Source organism: Clarias gariepinus, chromosome 18, assembly GCF_024256425.1.
Source record: "Clarias gariepinus isolate MV-2021 ecotype Netherlands chromosome 18, CGAR_prim_01v2, whole genome shotgun sequence".
Classification (NCBI taxonomy): Eukaryota; Metazoa; Chordata; class Actinopteri; order Siluriformes; family Clariidae; genus Clarias; species Clarias gariepinus.
Window position 1 is genome coordinate 28,405,709 of NC_071117.1, and position 16,933 is coordinate 28,422,641.

At 42.6% G+C, this 16,933-nt stretch overlaps 2 protein-coding genes across 2 annotated transcripts in view; one reads left to right on the plus strand and one right to left on the minus strand.

The window, feature by feature from the left end:
* slc5a10 (solute carrier family 5 member 10) overlaps nt 1-16,933 on the plus strand; it is a 41,999-nt gene that overhangs the window by 17,072 nt on the left and 7,994 nt on the right. The window contains exon 9 of the mRNA XM_053476861.1: nt 2,509-2,644. Within this exon, the coding sequence (XP_053332836.1) occupies nt 2,509-2,644 (136 nt within the window). The remainder of the gene's footprint in view (nt 1-2,508; nt 2,645-16,933) is intronic.
* Nucleotides 460-14,321, minus strand: LOC128506430 (protein FAM83G). Its single transcript, XM_053476860.1, has 5 exons — nt 13,307-14,321; nt 8,178-8,345; nt 7,163-7,287; nt 4,286-5,525; nt 460-1,633 (listed from the first exon to the last, which is right to left on the minus strand). Exons 1-5 carry the CDS (start codon nt 13,763-13,765, stop codon nt 1,232-1,234), a joined length of 2,394 nt encoding a protein of 797 aa, XP_053332835.1. The 5' UTR covers nt 13,766-14,321; the 3' UTR covers nt 460-1,231.

The following is a 16,933-nucleotide window of genomic DNA, read 5'->3' on the forward strand; positions in this document are numbered from 1 at the left end:
TGAGTTACTATTGTTTTGTTACACTCCGTGAGTGTGACCAACGTGTGTGACTGATAAAGCGTCTGGGATTGTTGGCAGCTAAACGAGCGAACATGCCAATGCGGCGAGTGTTTTAAAGTGAAATACATGCGAGTGTATCGCCGCCATTCAGAAATGAGATCGCGTGTACATGCGTACGAACCGAGATCTTTTTCTCGATTAACCGTACAACAAGAATCTGATGACAAAATACAGTTCTCCGAATAAAAAGGTTCCAAGAGACAGATGTCTGCTTAAAGAAAAAACAAAAACAAGGGAAAATGGTTGACCTTGCTCCAAATCGCTTTAGGCAAACCAAAACAAATAAGCACGTCTCTGTCTTAGGAAAAAAAAACAGCTTTAATGACCTTAAGCAACATGGCTGAAATTGTGTGTGAGGATGAGCAAACCAGAAGTAAGAAGGACCAGGAAATGAATATGTACAAAAAAAGGCGTTGTTTTATTCTTCTACATCACTGTGCGACTTTAAATACATTACCTCGGCTGGTAAAGGTCTCTATGCTTTGAGATGTACCGTTTCACCTGTTTCATTAACACATTTTTTATTGTAAAATGATGATCCCCTCTGAAAGAGTAAATCTGGTCGAGTCTGGTTACGTGGAGATCGTTTGTGCGCAAACGACAGAGCACGATTCCAACACTGTTTTTTTTTTGTTTGTTTCATTTGCAAGCAAAACCTGGTTTGTAACATACAGTATGCCTTAGCTTGTTCACCCACCACAAGCCCAAATCCATCACCAATTTCAGTTCACAGCAAGTCCCAATAACACGGTGTGTTAGACACAAATTGTCCAGTACGGTGTTAAATTAGTCTCTGTAATGTCCCACAGCTAGGCTGTAAATCCACATCCAGACTGAGTCCACACGTCTCTTGGACACATTTTTGAGAACATTTGTAAAAAAAAAAAAAAAAAAGCTACTAGCCAAATCGTTCATGCTTGCACCACATGATAAGAAAGGCTACTATTTAGGAGTTCCTCCAGTTTCCTTTAATCCACCATTTCCACAGCAAGATCCAGAGATACCGCAAAAATAGATTGGAGGAGATACCGGGGAAATCCGCTACCCTGCACCACATGACCGGTCCAAAAGTACCTCCGGGCTTCGCGACTAATTTGCATTCGGATAAAAATCATAAGTCTGAAGTAAAAAATTTGGGTTTGTTAAGTTCCAAGTCCCAAGTCTTTCCTGGTTAACATTCCTTGTGTCTGTGCACAACCTTTTTGTCACCCGTAACTGGTGGTACCCTACCCCGAAGGTTTCTGAGGCTGGAGAGTTTCGAAATATTAATTCCTAAAGGCATCGGCGTCTCGTTTCTTCTGGGTGAAGGCGAGTGTGTATGAGAGACACGCTGAGTTGGAGACTGGCTGGTTTTAAGTCCTGCGGGCGGCATCTTCCTGCAGGGGGAGCGACTGAGACGGCCAGGATCGTGCCCAGTCTGGGTCATGCCAAGTTTGCCCTGCCAGTATCGGTGCCCTCCGATTACACGCGTGTTACTTTTCGGAGGGCGGTGGTACACTCCTGGTTTGGCGATCACCACTTTGGCTCTGCTGTAAGTTTCTCGCATGGAGGAGATTTCGAACGGCTGATACACCTGCGAGGGGAGAGGGGAGGAAGTGAAGTCAATTATTACAGGTTTTAATTATAGAACACGGTTCTTTCTTAAGAAATACAGCCTAATAAAATGTTATTTCAGGTATTAATGTTGCTAACAAGAAAATCCAAGCAGGTGGAAAGAAGAATCAATTATAGCACAAAAACGCAGTGTGTCTGTGGATATGTACGATGTTGTTGTTGGTCTTTCTGCTGCTTTCGGCTGCGAGGGGTCGTCACAGCGGAATACCCAGTCCGCACTACAACTTGGCACAGGTTTTACGCCGGATGCCCTTCATGACGCAACTCTCCCATTTTATCCGGGCTTGGGACCCCACTCACTTTTTTATTGGTATAAGATTAAGCAAATTGCTGTCGTTCACATTCCACATTGTTTACCTTCAGTGACCTGCCTTTATTTTTAAGGGAATTTACTAAAACTCAATATAAACCATCATATACAGTACAGTATAGAGACATTGAGCTTTTACTGACTAACATGCAGCTTTAAATGAAACTATTAACTTGTCAGTTGTTGTCAAGTTTAATACGCATGTTCAGGAGTTTTTATTTATTAGCTAATTATCTAACTTGGCTAGCTCAGAATGCATTCACTGAAAGCTTGAATAAAAAAAAGTTATTAAAGCCACTGATTTTTTTGCTGTTTTTTTTTAAACACTAATATTAATTTCTCGTAAGATATAGTGGGCACACCATACCCTAATTTTCTCAATTTTTTTTTTTTTATCAGTCAGGTAGCATTAGCCAAGCAGCCAAGTTAGCTTGCTGTTTGCAGAAAAAGGCTTAGCGAAAATCTTTTAATTAGCATTTTAACACTATTAGCTGAACTATAAGCTGAACATTTCAACTCTTTAGGTCATCGTTCAGAGATCGCTTTCAGCAAAGAACCTGAGCCATGCTAAAGGGGCATCGATCTTCGCCAGCTACCTGAAAATGCTACCCATGATCTTCATCATCCTTCCTGGCATGATCAGCAGAGCGCTCTACCCAGGTATCACACACTATATACACTATATATAAAATATACATTATATACACTATATAGTTTTTTTTTTTTTCCTTCTACTGTTTTTTTTTTTTTTATTTGATGATTTAAGGTCTGGCATAACCTTAGTTTCCTTTCAAAAAGAAAATTAAATCATAATAAAACAGTCCATCCATGAAGCAGTATTAAAAATCATTAAAATCTTAATTCTAAGAAGTTGATAAAATTTTATCTCTTTGTTGATATACGCCTTGTTGTAAATCAGAGTGATTTAAAACCAATTATTTTGCTCTGACGTGCCTGAACCGGTCCTCTGAGAAGCCGTTATGGAAAGCGTCCAACAAAAATAGGCATTGTTTTTAATATTTCATAGTCTTAATAACAGAGTCAAAGCTCTCTTTCACTGGCTTCTCGGACCTGATCCTTCAGATTTAAAAACCCTGATGCCTTTCTTTAAAGCCCAAACTGGATTAATCACGTCCCCCTGTGGACTCGTATCAAACCCAGGTCTCGTCTGATGTTTGCTGAGAGCCCTGAGCGTGGTGTCGAGGGTCTTCTTTTCTCTGTAAGGGTTCTTATCCTCATAAAACAACTCCCTCATTACACTTTTTGTTTAACTGAAACATGCGAATGTATTAACCGGTAAGTGTGTCGAGGTGTGCTGGACACAACAAGCAATAATTCTACTTCATTTAATTCATCTTAAAACTCAACAATTTGGACACACTCTTGTCTCTTAAAACCTTACAGGCACTGAGGTGGAGGAAGCTTAGAATATCCCATAGATAGCACGAGGCTCATGACTTGACATGAGTGTATTTAATTTTAAAAGAGGGCTGATTTTGTTTTATAAGAGGTTTAAATAATATAATTTTGGATGTATGGATAAATGTATGTAATTTTGGGGGAAATGTGTTGTTTAGAGCATGTGATTGGACACATGTTGGACAAATGGCACACTGATATTTGGACATGCGTTTCCGTTCAGCGCGGTTGTTAAAAAAGCTTTACCCTTACCTTAAACCTGCCTGGCCTTACTCCTCTGACCTCTCTCAGTGTTTAAATATCTGAAGAAGCTCGGCTGATGTGCTGAATCGTGAATATTTTGATAACAGACATTAAACAATATTCTTTATTGTTTTTATAAGATTCTTTTTACAGACCCTACGCCTACAGTACAGTACGCCATGATACACATCGAGTGTCCTAGAAAGATGTGATACAGCATGATATCTCCAACTTAGACACAGATGTCGTAACTCAAAGGCATGAAAGATGTTTCATGAAAGCATTTAAACTATTTTCATGACTATACAATAATTCATCGCATGGTTTCATCTTCACGTTAGATAAATTTTTCCTAATCGTTTAATTTTTTAATTCTGAGCTGATTTTTAAAATGTGTCTGTTTTGTACTGATTAAAGTTCTCCCAGCCTGTTTGGGCCTGCCGGAACACACTCTGACACACCCTGGTACATTTCCTAGCATACAGGCACATGGCCTATAAACACACCTCTGCTAAGCACGTATATTTGGGACACACCCAAGTTTATAGAGGTTGGTTAAAAAGATAACAAACCTCGTGATAAAAATCACTTTCTGCTTTTACGTAAAAAAAACACACACACACACACACTTTCTCCTACCTTTCCTGTGTATCTGCTTTGTACATTCAGCAGGTTCCTGTCTGTGGGGTCCAGATCGGCGCGTTTGTCCGGCCTCAGGTCCAGCATGGATTGTGAGAATCGTGCCATTATGTTCACAGAGCCGTCCTCTCCGTGCCGTCCCGGGGCGAGCGGTCCTCCGTTAGTGAGCCTGCTGTGATCCGGGTCGTTACACTCGTAGTACTCGTCCGATGCCGTCGAGCCCTCGTCTTGAGGTGAATGGGCCGGTTCAGGAGTCCTGTTACTGTCCCTGTCAGAGTCCTGAGTGGCGGACATGGCATTAGGCTGCTCGGGTGCTTCCGCGTACTCCTCCGAGCTGGAAGTCTCAGGAGGTTTCATTTCAGTTCTCTTGACCAGACTGACTTGCATGTTTTCAGGTCTATCACCTGCACTCACGACCAGTTTTAGGGTGCGTGGTTTCGGCACAGGAGGCCCTGGAGGACGTTCCTGCGGCTGAGCTTTGTCCTGAAGAGGCTGTGCTGGTTTAGGAGGTGAAACAGAGTTGCCCAGGTTTACGGTGTCCACGGGTGCAGTTGGCACCTTGGTCTCTGATGGAACTTTTCCGTCAGGTTTATCCGCCGGTTCTACGCGTATGTCTGGTAGGTTTGTTTTGGGGGGAAGGGAAGCTTTCAGACGGAGACATGCCTTTTCTGGCAGCGGGTGTTCTAGTGGAGCGATGAAAGGGTCCTTGAAACGGATGGCCTGTGATGTTTCAAAGAGTTGTGAGCGTGTCGACATGTGCGGCTGCAGCGGCTTGCTTGTGTCCCGAATGTTGATAAAGCCGATGACGTCACTGGGTGGGTCCGGTTCCGGCCATATGGGCAGGTAGGGGATGAGCTCCGCCTTTGGTAACCCTATGAGCCCCGGGTGTTTGGGTGGCAACTCCATGGCCTCACGATGGCGTTTAACCGGCTGAGGCATGGGAGTCTGCGTGCTATCCTTGGGACTCGGGGCTTTATCTGAGGAGGCTCGGCTCGCTGTCTCCACCAAGGCGTATTTGGGATTGATGAGTTTCCGGGCAACAGCTGCTGATGGGAGAGAGGCGGGCGCAGGGACAGGGAGTGGCTCGGGCTCAGGGAGGACAGCCAGACTGATTTTGGAGAGGTTGACGCTACGGGAGGTGAAGTAAAGCTCACGGAACTGCTTGTCAAAGGTCTCCACGGCCTGCCCAGTAAGGACCATGATGAGGTTGCGGTCTAAGCGAGACGCCGTCCATGTGAAACTGAAAGACATTTGTCAGACGTCTTAATTGAAGGTGATGGCAAACAGAAAAGGGGAGTTACAAAAACATCTGAAGGCAAGTTAAAAAAAAAACTGTACAAAGAACTTTGGCCAGAAATGTAGCTCTTATTACATCATAAAATGGATATGAAATGACATTTATGTTGTTCTTCACTGTCGTTTCACAGATATGACCAGTTATGCAATTCTTGCTATTTATTTCAGCTTAAATAGATTCGTTAATTTTTTTTCTAGGAAAAACAATTGTCCTGACAAGCACAACAACAATAACAAAAAAATGTATCATCCATAGCCAAAAACGTGTTTCTGCTTCTTGACTTCTGATTGATTGCTGCATTTATTAGTCGCACCGTAAGCCAGGATAAGCAGATCTGCTGCGTTACAAACTCTGTTTCTGTTTACAATAATTATAAACACTACTAGCGGAGATTTTGTCCTCACAAGTAAAGCCCTAAGTGCATTAATTTCCAAGGGGAAAAAAAACGACTTTTGACATATGGCACTTCTCAGTGGATTGCCTTGGGTTAATTAAGAGATCAATCTAGGGAAGATAAAAGGCACCGTAATCTTCACAGGCGTGGGATTGTACAGTCCATAAACTTTACTGACATGACGGATCCGAGCAACGCTTGATACTCGGCTAACAATACTCTGCCCAACCTCACCTGAACTCATGTCGAGAGCAAACTAATCCTACAGTATCTGCATGGTGCAAATACGAGGAAGTTCACTTTAGTGCTTTTGGAAGAAACAAAAAAGCAACATGACACGGTTATTAGGTTTTATAAGAGCGAAGGTGCTGGTATTTTTACAGCCCTGTGACTCGGATTAGTCGGAAGGTGTTGATGTCGTTTTCTAGAACAGCAGCTCGGGATAAATTTTTACCTTTTAAAGGAAAAAAATAAACCAACACAATCTCAAGGCATATGAGTTTGTCCTCAGTTGTTTCTCAGTAGCGTGAGAAGCTGTGAGGCTGGTGAGGGAACGTCTGTTTGCAGCTGCTATAACCGGAGTGACATTCCACAGCATTATACATGACTATAAACAGTTAAAAAACATTCTTTTAAAAATATTTTTAAAGAATTCTGTGATTTAAAATAAAAGGAACTAAACAATTAGCGGTGGAACAGTAGCCCACGAGTCGGTTATTCCTTCACTCGCCCAAATGTCCCCCTGTTGACTGAAAACAGAAGACAATTTGCTCCGGAGTGTTAAATCTCAAGCTTCAGAACTAACCCGGATTACAGTTGATCCCTTAATTACAGCATGTATATGAATAAATCTAGTTCTAACAGAACAGCTATAAGTATAATGCATGCAGTAAATCTGCACCTGTAGGATATTACTGTTCAAATGGAGTCAATCGGGCGTGGCTCGCTGATCGCTTGCGGGCTTTTTTCTATAGATTCCTACATACATAACTGACAAGCGAGAAGTAAACAGACACTACATTATTTACTGTAAGCTGATATCTACCACGAGGCCCAGCCCAAGTAAATCCTACCAGACATTATAACGGCATTGCGCTTCTGTTCAGCATTTCATCATGAGTTCTTTGGTATCTATTATTTTTACACAGAGACAATGATGCTCTGATAAACGTGTCAACACAGTTACCTGTACGATCCGGACACGGCGCGATCTCCGTCCACGAACATGAACTTCTGACTCAGTGAGCCTTGCAATTTTTTGGCGGAGCGCGTGTGGAACTCGGAGCCTCCGCAGCAGCGGACCCGCAGGTACTGCACAGGAGAGACAATAGATGGGAACAAAAAAACTGGTTTAATCACCTTTTTTTACGCTGCATTCAAAACTACTGTGAAGCATGGTGGTGGCAGCATCATGCTTGATACCGGTTCCGGAATTGATCTGGGACTGGGATTGAGGGCAGGATGGATGGAGGCAGCACAATCCAAATGTTTTGTGTATTGAAAAAAAAAAAAAAAACGTACAGTGCGTTTGCTTGTTAGGTTAAGTTCCCTCAGACTACTCTGACACATGGTGGTGGTGGCATCATGTTCATGCAGCAAGGAAAACTGGGGTAACTGGTCATTAGTCCTTCTTAAAGTTGCAACAATAGAATAATTTAGCACTTTGTGCGCAACTCAGGTGTCTAGAGTGCTCACTAGGCGATGAGAGAAAAAAAAAAACACTTGAAAGGCCAAGAGGAAGTCTGAAGACAGTCCCACCACCATCGGTCCAAGGGGTGAATACTTTTGCACAACACTTTAACTTTAGATGGAAATGATGGATTAAGCTGCAGTGACTAAGACGCCCAGATGATATTTGTCTGTGCTTCCGCCTCGCTTGTAAATCATGAGCTGAGTGTTGGAAGTGAAAAGTGTAATTGGTATAAATGACATTTAAGCTCTTAAGTTCTTTTAAATATTTTAAAGACCTTTATTTCACTGCTGTTGCTCTCACGGTACAAGCATGACTGGAATGTCCTGAATGTTTGTGCACACACCTAAAAATCCATCACGCACACACACACACACACACACAGCCGCATTTAGACAGTGCCAGTGCCTTTTTACGTGTTCCAGCGGGCCGGTGTGTAGCTGTGAGGGTGTGGACATGAAAGTGTGTGTGTGTGTGTGTGATGGGTGTGTGACGGGTGTGTAGCTCTCACCTTTAGGTGTCCGCCGTGCATGCCCGCTCTGTCACACATGTGCAGGAAGTCCTGAACGGACGCTTGCTCGATGACGATGTACACCGCCACTTTTCTTTTAAAACCAGCGTCTAGGAGGTCCTTGAAAATGTCCACGTCTGTGAAGCTGTCCATTACCAAAGCGATGAGCTGGAAAACAAACAAACACACAAACAAAATGAATAAACAAGACTGTAGGCAAGGAAGATGGAGGCGGTTTGTCAACAGTTTACATTTTTTTGTTTACTTTGTTTACTTGTTTCATCAAGTAATTCATTAATTTTAGAGCATTTAACGTTTCTTTATTAAAGTTTACCTTTATTCCTTTTTTTTTTTTAACTGAATCGAAATTTGAACAAAAAAAGAATAGAATCACACGGCTCTAACAGTCACGCTGCGTCTTTACACATGTGATTTATAACCCCAGGCTTATAAAAAGACAGGAAAAAGGAGCGTTTCCACCATTTCAGGTTTGAGCAGAGTAAAGAGGGCTGTAATGATATTTCCAGCCGAGGACTCGCGAGCTGTTTGTCGGCGGCAGCAGTCATAAAAAACACCAGCTGGACGGTGACTTTAGGTGATTTCACAGTAATGTGCAGTAAACATGACAAAGCACAGCGTCACATTCCACATGTAGTGTATAATCCACGTGAGCTCTGCGGTCACGCCTGCTGTGGAGCAGAAAAGCACAGTTTGCATTATATATTTTAGTGAAAATGTTGGATTGCACCGAGGTATCGCGATAATATGGTATCGTCTAGTCTCTGGTGAACATTATACTAGTGAACATAATCCAATACTCTAGCTAAGGCGAATATACAAGTTGATATTAATTGTAAATTTCTACTTTTACTGCGACAGAAAAGAATAACACACAACTTGGTGAGACTTAGTGGAAGGGGCGGGGCTTCCAGGTGCTGTTGGTTAAAATCTAATAAAATAAAGAGTTTAAAATAATTGTGTGGATCACTCATGTGAAGACGGCTTCTTGAGGACTGATCTCCTGGCGCATGGTTTCGATTGATGACCCGTTGCGTAGTTCAATCTGGTGCGATAGTAGCTACGAGGCGCGGTCATAAAATTGTTATTATTGGTAAGAAAAAATAATGTAATTAAAAAGAACGTCCTCTACCTAAGACGAGACAATTCTCCAGACGATGGACGAGCCGGTGGAGACCGTCTGTGAACAAGCCTTCTCTTTGGCTCTTGAGGAAAGGTTCCACACCTCAGTAATCATCTCGTCATCGTCTTTGTAACACCTACCGTAAAGCGGTTTCTTCACGTGATGGAAGAGGATGATGTCACTGGATGATGCAGCATTTCTTATCCCAAGTTTTGCAGTTTCATGAGCTGAATGGACTGCGTTGTCATTTTGGTGTCAATCGGGTCCGCCATTTTAGTTTTGACCCTCTAGCGGCATCGTGCGGAACTTTAGCGTACGTAACGTACTATTTTCCGGGGACCTAATTTAGGCAAATACTTAATGATTGCTTATACGATAACATGAATTTTACACATGGTATCGATAACACGAGTTCCACATGGTAGCGAAACTTGTCCGACCAAATGACGGTATAACGAACTGACTGTGTAAGGACATGCCACGTTTAAACAGACGATCCGAGCGCTAGACACTTTGCCCGTAGGGCTGGGTGACACGGGCACGGTCGGAGTCCTCAGCAGCAGGGAGCGGGACCTCGCTGTAGCCCGGGGCTTGGGGCGGGGTCACACCTGGTGCAATAACGAGCGGTGTATCTGATTACCGGCGTGTAAGATGAGCGAGGTCTCATATTATTAACCACAAAACACACAGGTTGGCGTGTTAAAAGGAGTTTTTCTGCTGCTCTTTAACAAAGAAGCGATTGTTAGCTTTGGTAAAAGTGCCGACTGTTACTGTCGTGAGATTGCAGTTGATTGTTTTCCTAGTATAGAACGCCCCTATGTGTTTCTTCCCTGAATTCTGAGGCACGTAGCTGCCTAAAAAAAAATTTGTCACATTTATGAACAGATTTAATGAGACTTAGTCGTGTTTGTTCGGAAATTAGCGTAATACAATAATCATTATTAAACAGAGTCTTCAATAAGAGTTATCATTAAAGCAATCATCTGGTCTTTCATTCCTGTGTTTGGAAGGCTTTAGGAGCTGAAAGATAATGGCATGGCTTGTAACACACACCTGCTTTCACTCAGTCAGCCACACACACACCCACCCACACAAACACACACACAAATATTTTCATGTTATCTTTATCAGGACCTTGCAGTGACATGATCGTGACGCTACATATAAATCTAAACTTGACCTTAAACAAACATTTTAGCTCTTTTATTTATTTAAAGAATTGTTTGTAGAAAACCTTTAAGTCTCAGGACTGTGAGACATTCCCTTCTTAGTGGGGACCAAGATGAAAAAAACAAGCACACACACACACACACACACACGCACTTCTTTTAATGAAAGGGCTCTCTGTGCATGAACAGCACACTGACAATGAGGATCTGAATTCTTTTTAAGAAGCCACAGTGTGTGTGTGTCTGTGTGTGTTGAGGCCCGCGTGTTTGCATGTGCTAATAAAGAAGCACTGACAGCGTGTTTCAACATGCCGCCACGTACCGAGTCAGACCGCGTGCAGATGTGTCGGGGATGACGAGCTCGAGCGGCTGAATAGAACGCGGAACACAAAACCCTCTGATTAATTCTGACTAAGTCGGGTTTACTTTCTGGGATTTCGTCCCAGATTCCGTCGAATCAGCACTTCCGCAGGAACGCCAGGCAGGGAGCGGTCCGGTCAGTGCTACCAATCCCACGTTCTCACGCGGACTCGGCTTATATTCCCGGGAGGGTCTTCAAACAGCCGAGCTTCCTCTGAACATTTGAGTCAACGTCTTGCTCAATAGCACATCCGCATTCAAACCTCTTTATTATCCTCCGGTGCCCCTGGGAGGCAGAAATATTCAAAAGGAAATCCCAGACCAACCACACCAGCGTCTCGAGGCTCAGGCCCAAACCACACGCCTACCATGTAGGGCGAAGCACTCCGCCACCAGCACATACCTCGAAGGCCACTACGGATAGCGTTCCCTAGTTACAGGCAGGAGCAGGCTGGTGTGCTGGAGCACAAATTCTTTTCATGGCAGAAAGTCAAGCCTTCCTTGTACGAATGTGACTGAAATCTCACGTTAAAGACACAACTCGAGTCTAAGCTAGCGTCTTTATTTTCTCTTTGTCTGTTCACCTGTCAAGGTGAAATTTATGATTAAAACTGCTATAAATAGCGAGGACAATCTAATTTGTATTGGCAAATAATCAATTTTATAAATCACTCAATTTGAGATTATTTTGCCTGCTTTGGAATGCGTGAACAGTTTAGAGCACCACCTGTAGGATCGTAGAGGTACTGCAACATTTTACCACCTTCTCAAATGCAAACAGTATATGAATATTTTTTTGTTTGTTTGTTTAAAAAAAAACATGGAATTAAGGCACAAAAGAATCACAATAGGTAACCGATTCTATTTTTTTTCTCCACCTACTATCAAGTTCAAGTGCAAATTTGATTAAGCTGTAAAACATGGTGTAAATACGATCCCAGCGGTGTTACTGAGAAAGACTTTATAGCGTGTCGTAAATTTTCCGTGTTATTTGCATCACTTTTCGGTGAAAGCGATTCTATCTCAGACACCGCTGATTAGTGTTACTCTTATGATAAGACTGTTTGATCTGAAATCCTGCTTCTGTTGCTGTTTGGCTCCCCCCCAAAACACATCAACATGTCGCTCTGAGACCAAAACACCACCTCACACCCCAGCACTATTCTCCAGAGACGCCACTGTAGTGTGGAGTTGTGTATCTTGACGTGTTGTGCCGTGTTGGTGAAACGTTCTGTAATAAAAGTCTCCAGTGGCTCCAATAAATTAATATAACTGTGTGTACTTTATCTTAATGGGATTACTATTTGAATAGTTGTTCTGTAGTCGCATAAAAATCAATGTGTTTTGTTTGAGTCTCATGTGGATAACACAACTCAATAATGATGGTACACAAACAGTGGGGGGGAGGGGGGGACACAATAGCAATCAGTTACGTCTAATGTGAAATCAGCCCAAGTTCCTAGCACTAGGGGATTGGTATTGACTGTGTACACACTGTGAACCTACTAAACCTAATAATGTGCCCCCCCCCCACAACAAGATCAGAACTATATGTCTCTATAGGCGTTTAGTGTGATGAGTGTGTGTGTGTGTGGTAAAGGTTTAAAGGAGAGTGTTTTTCTCTACATCACTTAACGTCTGAGAAACTAATCCCCCAGAAATACTGAGAAACACATGGATATGCAAAGTGTGTGTGTGTTTAAAGAGTGATTAATATTGTGATACATTGTTAAATTTAAATTAAAAAGAGCTCTTTGAAGGGCTTCAGTTTTTCTCTATATAAATTAAAGAAAGGTTTTTTCTGTACATTTGGTCAGAACTCACTCTTTCAATTATATCTTTTTTACGTTTCATACTTTGGAGGACCGGAAACCTCAGATGTTTTAGTCTCAGACGAATTGCTGTCTGTATGTGTTTATGTCTGCATCACGCAAAACCGTCTGGAGAGAACTTGGTGAGACTTTTGCCGGTCGTTCGGTATTTGCCTGAAGTTAAACCTGCGCCATAAGTGTTGGCTAGAAGTGAAGTTATGAGTGAAGTTTTGACAGCGTACTAGCCATCCGTAGATCTGTGGCTGCGTCTTAAATCGACCACTGGACAGAATTTAATGAAACTCTGGAGTCCATATTTTCCCAGCTGAAATTTAAGGTTGAACTTCAGGCAAAAACCTGAGGACTGGCGAAGTTTCATTAAATTCTGCCCAGACCAGTTTTGCTATTCGGACATACAGACACATTTTTGCGAGACTGGTTTCAGGTCCTCCAGTGTAGATATCATTGAGAGAGTGAGTTCTGTCCAACATACAGACAAAACCTCTCTGTTATTTATACAGAAGTCTTCAACCAGGAAGCGTTATAACAGTCCTGATATGAAGATGGTACACTGATTATATATATATATATATGTGTCTATTAAAAGAGAAAAGGATGACACTTGTTGCGTGGTGAGGGATGAGCTACCTTCTGCGCCTGCGCGATGGTCTTCCTCACCACCTCTTTGATGTGCGTCTGTCCGTCCACCGGCGGCTGCGTGTGCACGTTGACCCGCGTGACGCCGCGGTACGAGTTGCAGTCGGGCCAGCCCAGGTCCAACTCCGGGACGGACACGTCGGAGCGGTCGGGCCAGTACTGCAGCGAGAGCGCGCGCTCCTGGCCGTCCGCCGGCACCGGGTCGGTGTGCTCGGTGCTCCCGGGCCGGTAGTCCACCACCGTGCGGCTCAGGCGCTCGATCTCGGGCTCGGACAGGAAGGGCCGCAGCTCGCGCTCCTTCACGTACGCGTCGAAGGCCTCGCGGCCGCCGGAGATGAGCGACTCGAGCGCGAGCCGCTGGTCCTCGCTGTACAGGAACTCCGGTTTGGCCTCGCTCACGCGCCAGTTCACGTGGTTGTCGTCTAGACACTGGATTTGGGACAGAGCCATGTCCGATAAATAGAGTAACACTAGTAATAAAAAAATAAGTATAAATTAATTAAAAAAAATTTTTTTTTAAAGTTACTCGGACACGGGTGCGCGCGCGTCTAGACCCAGTTTCATTATTATTATTATTATTATTATTATTATTATTATAACAGACAGACAGCCGTGGTGCGCGCGCCAGTTCCGGTGTGACCCATGATGATGCGCGAGCTGGCGGATCAGCTTTCAGTCACCGGCAGGTAAAAGCGGAGGACAAAGGCGCCGCGCGCTCCCCGCGCAACTCAGTCACGTGACCGGCTCTCCAACACCGCCTCGGTTCCTCGGTACACCGCCTCCGCGCTCAGGACGGGTCCACAACCCCACAGAACACAGCAGAAAGTTTCACAAAGCAGAAAGTCCTCCGGTTTCTCCTCGGCGCGCGCGCGCTGTGTCTCCTGCGCTTCACTCCTCAACTGACACACACACACACACAAGGCGGATACTGGATTATTACACACGTTACACTCTCTCCCTCTCTGACACACACACACACACACACACACCGGCTCGGTCTCGCGCTGTTCCTGGACTTGATGACGCGGCGCTGAATGTTGGCACGCGGGCGCGCGCGGGGCGGTGCAGCGCTCTTATTGGTCAGGAAAAAGGAAACCGGGGCAACTTTCACTTCCTCTCCCTCGGTCTCTCTCTCTCTCACACACACACACACACACACACACAGTGACAGTCACACACACACACACACACACACACACTTTCCTGTGGCGATATCTGAAAACAAACAAACAAACAAGCAGATAAGCAATATATGTGTAATTACACACTTCCTCTAAATAACAGCTAAATAATAGAGAAAGCAATAAACCGAGGAAGAGAACTCTGAACTTTACAATCCTTTCTTTTTAGAGACATATATAGCACTAACATATTTGTTTGTCTTTCTTTCTTTAATGATTTATTTATTTATTCCTTACTTTTTTCTTAGAGAGAGGTAAAGCAGTAACATTCTTTCTTTTATTTTTCTTTCTGTTTTTGTTTGTTTTTTATTGATTAATTTTTTTCTTTCTTCTAGACATATATACGTAGCACTAACATATCTGTATTTCTTTCTTCATTTCTTTCTATTTTTCTGTATTGATTTCTTTCTTACTTCCTTTTTTTTCTTAAAGACAGAGATAGCACAAAATATTTGTCTTTCTTTCTTTACTTCTTTTTTATTTCGGCGTGATGTTTTCTTCAAACAAATTAAAAAAAAACATAAAAAGCTTGTTTTCAAAGCCAATCACTAACTGAAGTCCAATAAGTATGTAAAGACGTTTTAAAAGATTAAATGTAGATCAGTAATGCATTTATTAATATTTTGCTTTGAGTCAGTTTGTGCTTTTGTGTGTTAAGAAAATAAAAATTCCAGAAATGACCTTAAGGCTAAATAAACCATTAGTTTCTTGTAACTTTTGTACAACAAGACCAAGCAAGTTAGTGATCTTTGCTCCAGAGTCACGGCCTCGCCCCGAGGCTCAATCCCAAACCACTCCTTCCTGCCCGCAGACGTTCCCTACACAGGGCACAGACACCACGGCTTCTCTCACTACACACTGATCACAGATGAGACATCGGACGGGATTTAGGATTTGGCCTAGTGGGTTTCTCAGTCTTTATTCTTGATGATAAACAGAATAAAGCAAGGATTTAAATGTCAAGTGCATCTGCTAATTTATACTGTACCTGAAGAGTTTCTGTCAATAAGAAACAGATACTATGTCTAATAAATATGGAACCAGTGACTCTCGCTGATAATGATGTGAAAATGTGCAGGCTCACTATCTTACTCATAATAAACACTATTTTATTAACTCATTATAAAAGTCTTTATCAGTCTATTAATGAAAGAGTGCATAAATGTTTTTATTATGAAATCAAAACCAAATTCTTTATTAAAATGGACTATTTCCTTGTTGATAAACACATAATCTTTCAAGCCACACAATTTGCATATAACCACACCCACAAATGTCCATAAAAGGTAATCCTCACAGAGACATGAATGAGCCAAGCACCGCCCCAGCTGGGCCTGGGTGGGCCCAATAGGAGGCACTTTTGTAGCTAGGGGTTACACCAAGGTCTTGTTGATGTTATTTACAAAACAGTGCAAATAAAACAAATTCAAGTATATTAAGTTAAGAATAATCGAAGATGAATCTGATGGAATGTTAAAAATGCATCTCCTAATAGATTTTTTATAAACAAAAATCTAAAGACCCTCTTCATTTCCACATGATTGTGTACGGTAACTGAGACACTTCACAGGGTGAGCCTGCACACTGTATTTCCCAGTTCCTCATCTGGCCTTTGTTTGATTTTATATCTGTCACTACACAAGCTTTTGTTAATTGCTGTTTAAGCAGCATATTTTTATTACTGATCTGGAAAAGTCGTCCAAATTGGATTATTTCCGTTTCCACAGTCTGGCTGGCTATAAGGAAATATCAAGAACGCATTTAAAACAGAAGCATATAAACAGCTTGAATTTTATCAGCACGTATTAACTGAACCTCTTTTTATAGGGTGCCATTATTTTTGTCACGACAATGTTAACATAAGTATAAGTATGTCCTAACCCCTCCTCTTTCTAGGGTGTCAATACTTTTGCCACAGCCGTGTAAACAGCTCAAATTTTATCAGTACGTCCTAACCCCTCCTTTTTCTATAGGGTGCCATTACTTTTGTTGCAGCGGTATAAACAATTACAATTTGCATACGTACGCACTGTTAGTATGCAAATTGTAATTGTTTATACCGCTGCAACAAAAGTAATGGCACCCTATAGAAAGAGGAGGGGTTAGGACGTGCTGATAAAATTTGAGCTGTTTACACGGCTGTGGCAAAAGTACAGGTGCCATTACTTACAGGGTGCCATTACTTTTTGCCACAACAGTATAAACAACTCTAATTTTATCGGTGCATACGAAGCCCTACTCGGTCTATTGGGTGCCATTACTTTTGTCACAACAGCGCAGTTTTATCCGTACTTACTGACCCCTCCTCTTCTTTATAAGGTGCCATTACTTTTGTCAAGCTTTACTTCCTTATATGGGCATTTAAACAAAACTCAGGATATTTTTCTGGATCTGCATCAACACCACAAATAATTTTGCGATTAAATGTGTTTGAAAA

What these genes read in the sequence shown, in the direction of transcription:
- LOC128506430 (XM_053476860.1), bottom strand. Translation starts at nt 13,765, where the DNA reads ATGGCTCTGTCCCAAATCCAGTGTCTAGACGACAACCACGTGAACTGG. An exon ending in TGCACGGCGGACACCTAAAG is followed by an intron (nt 7,288 to 8,177) that starts GTGAGAGCTACA and finishes TCTCCTGTGCAG; the next exon opens with TACCTGCGGGTCCGCTGCTG. An exon ending in GCCGTGTCCGGATCGTACAG is followed by an intron (nt 5,526 to 7,162) that starts GTAACTGTGTTG and finishes AATGTCTTTCAG; the next exon opens with TTTCACATGGACGGCGTCTC.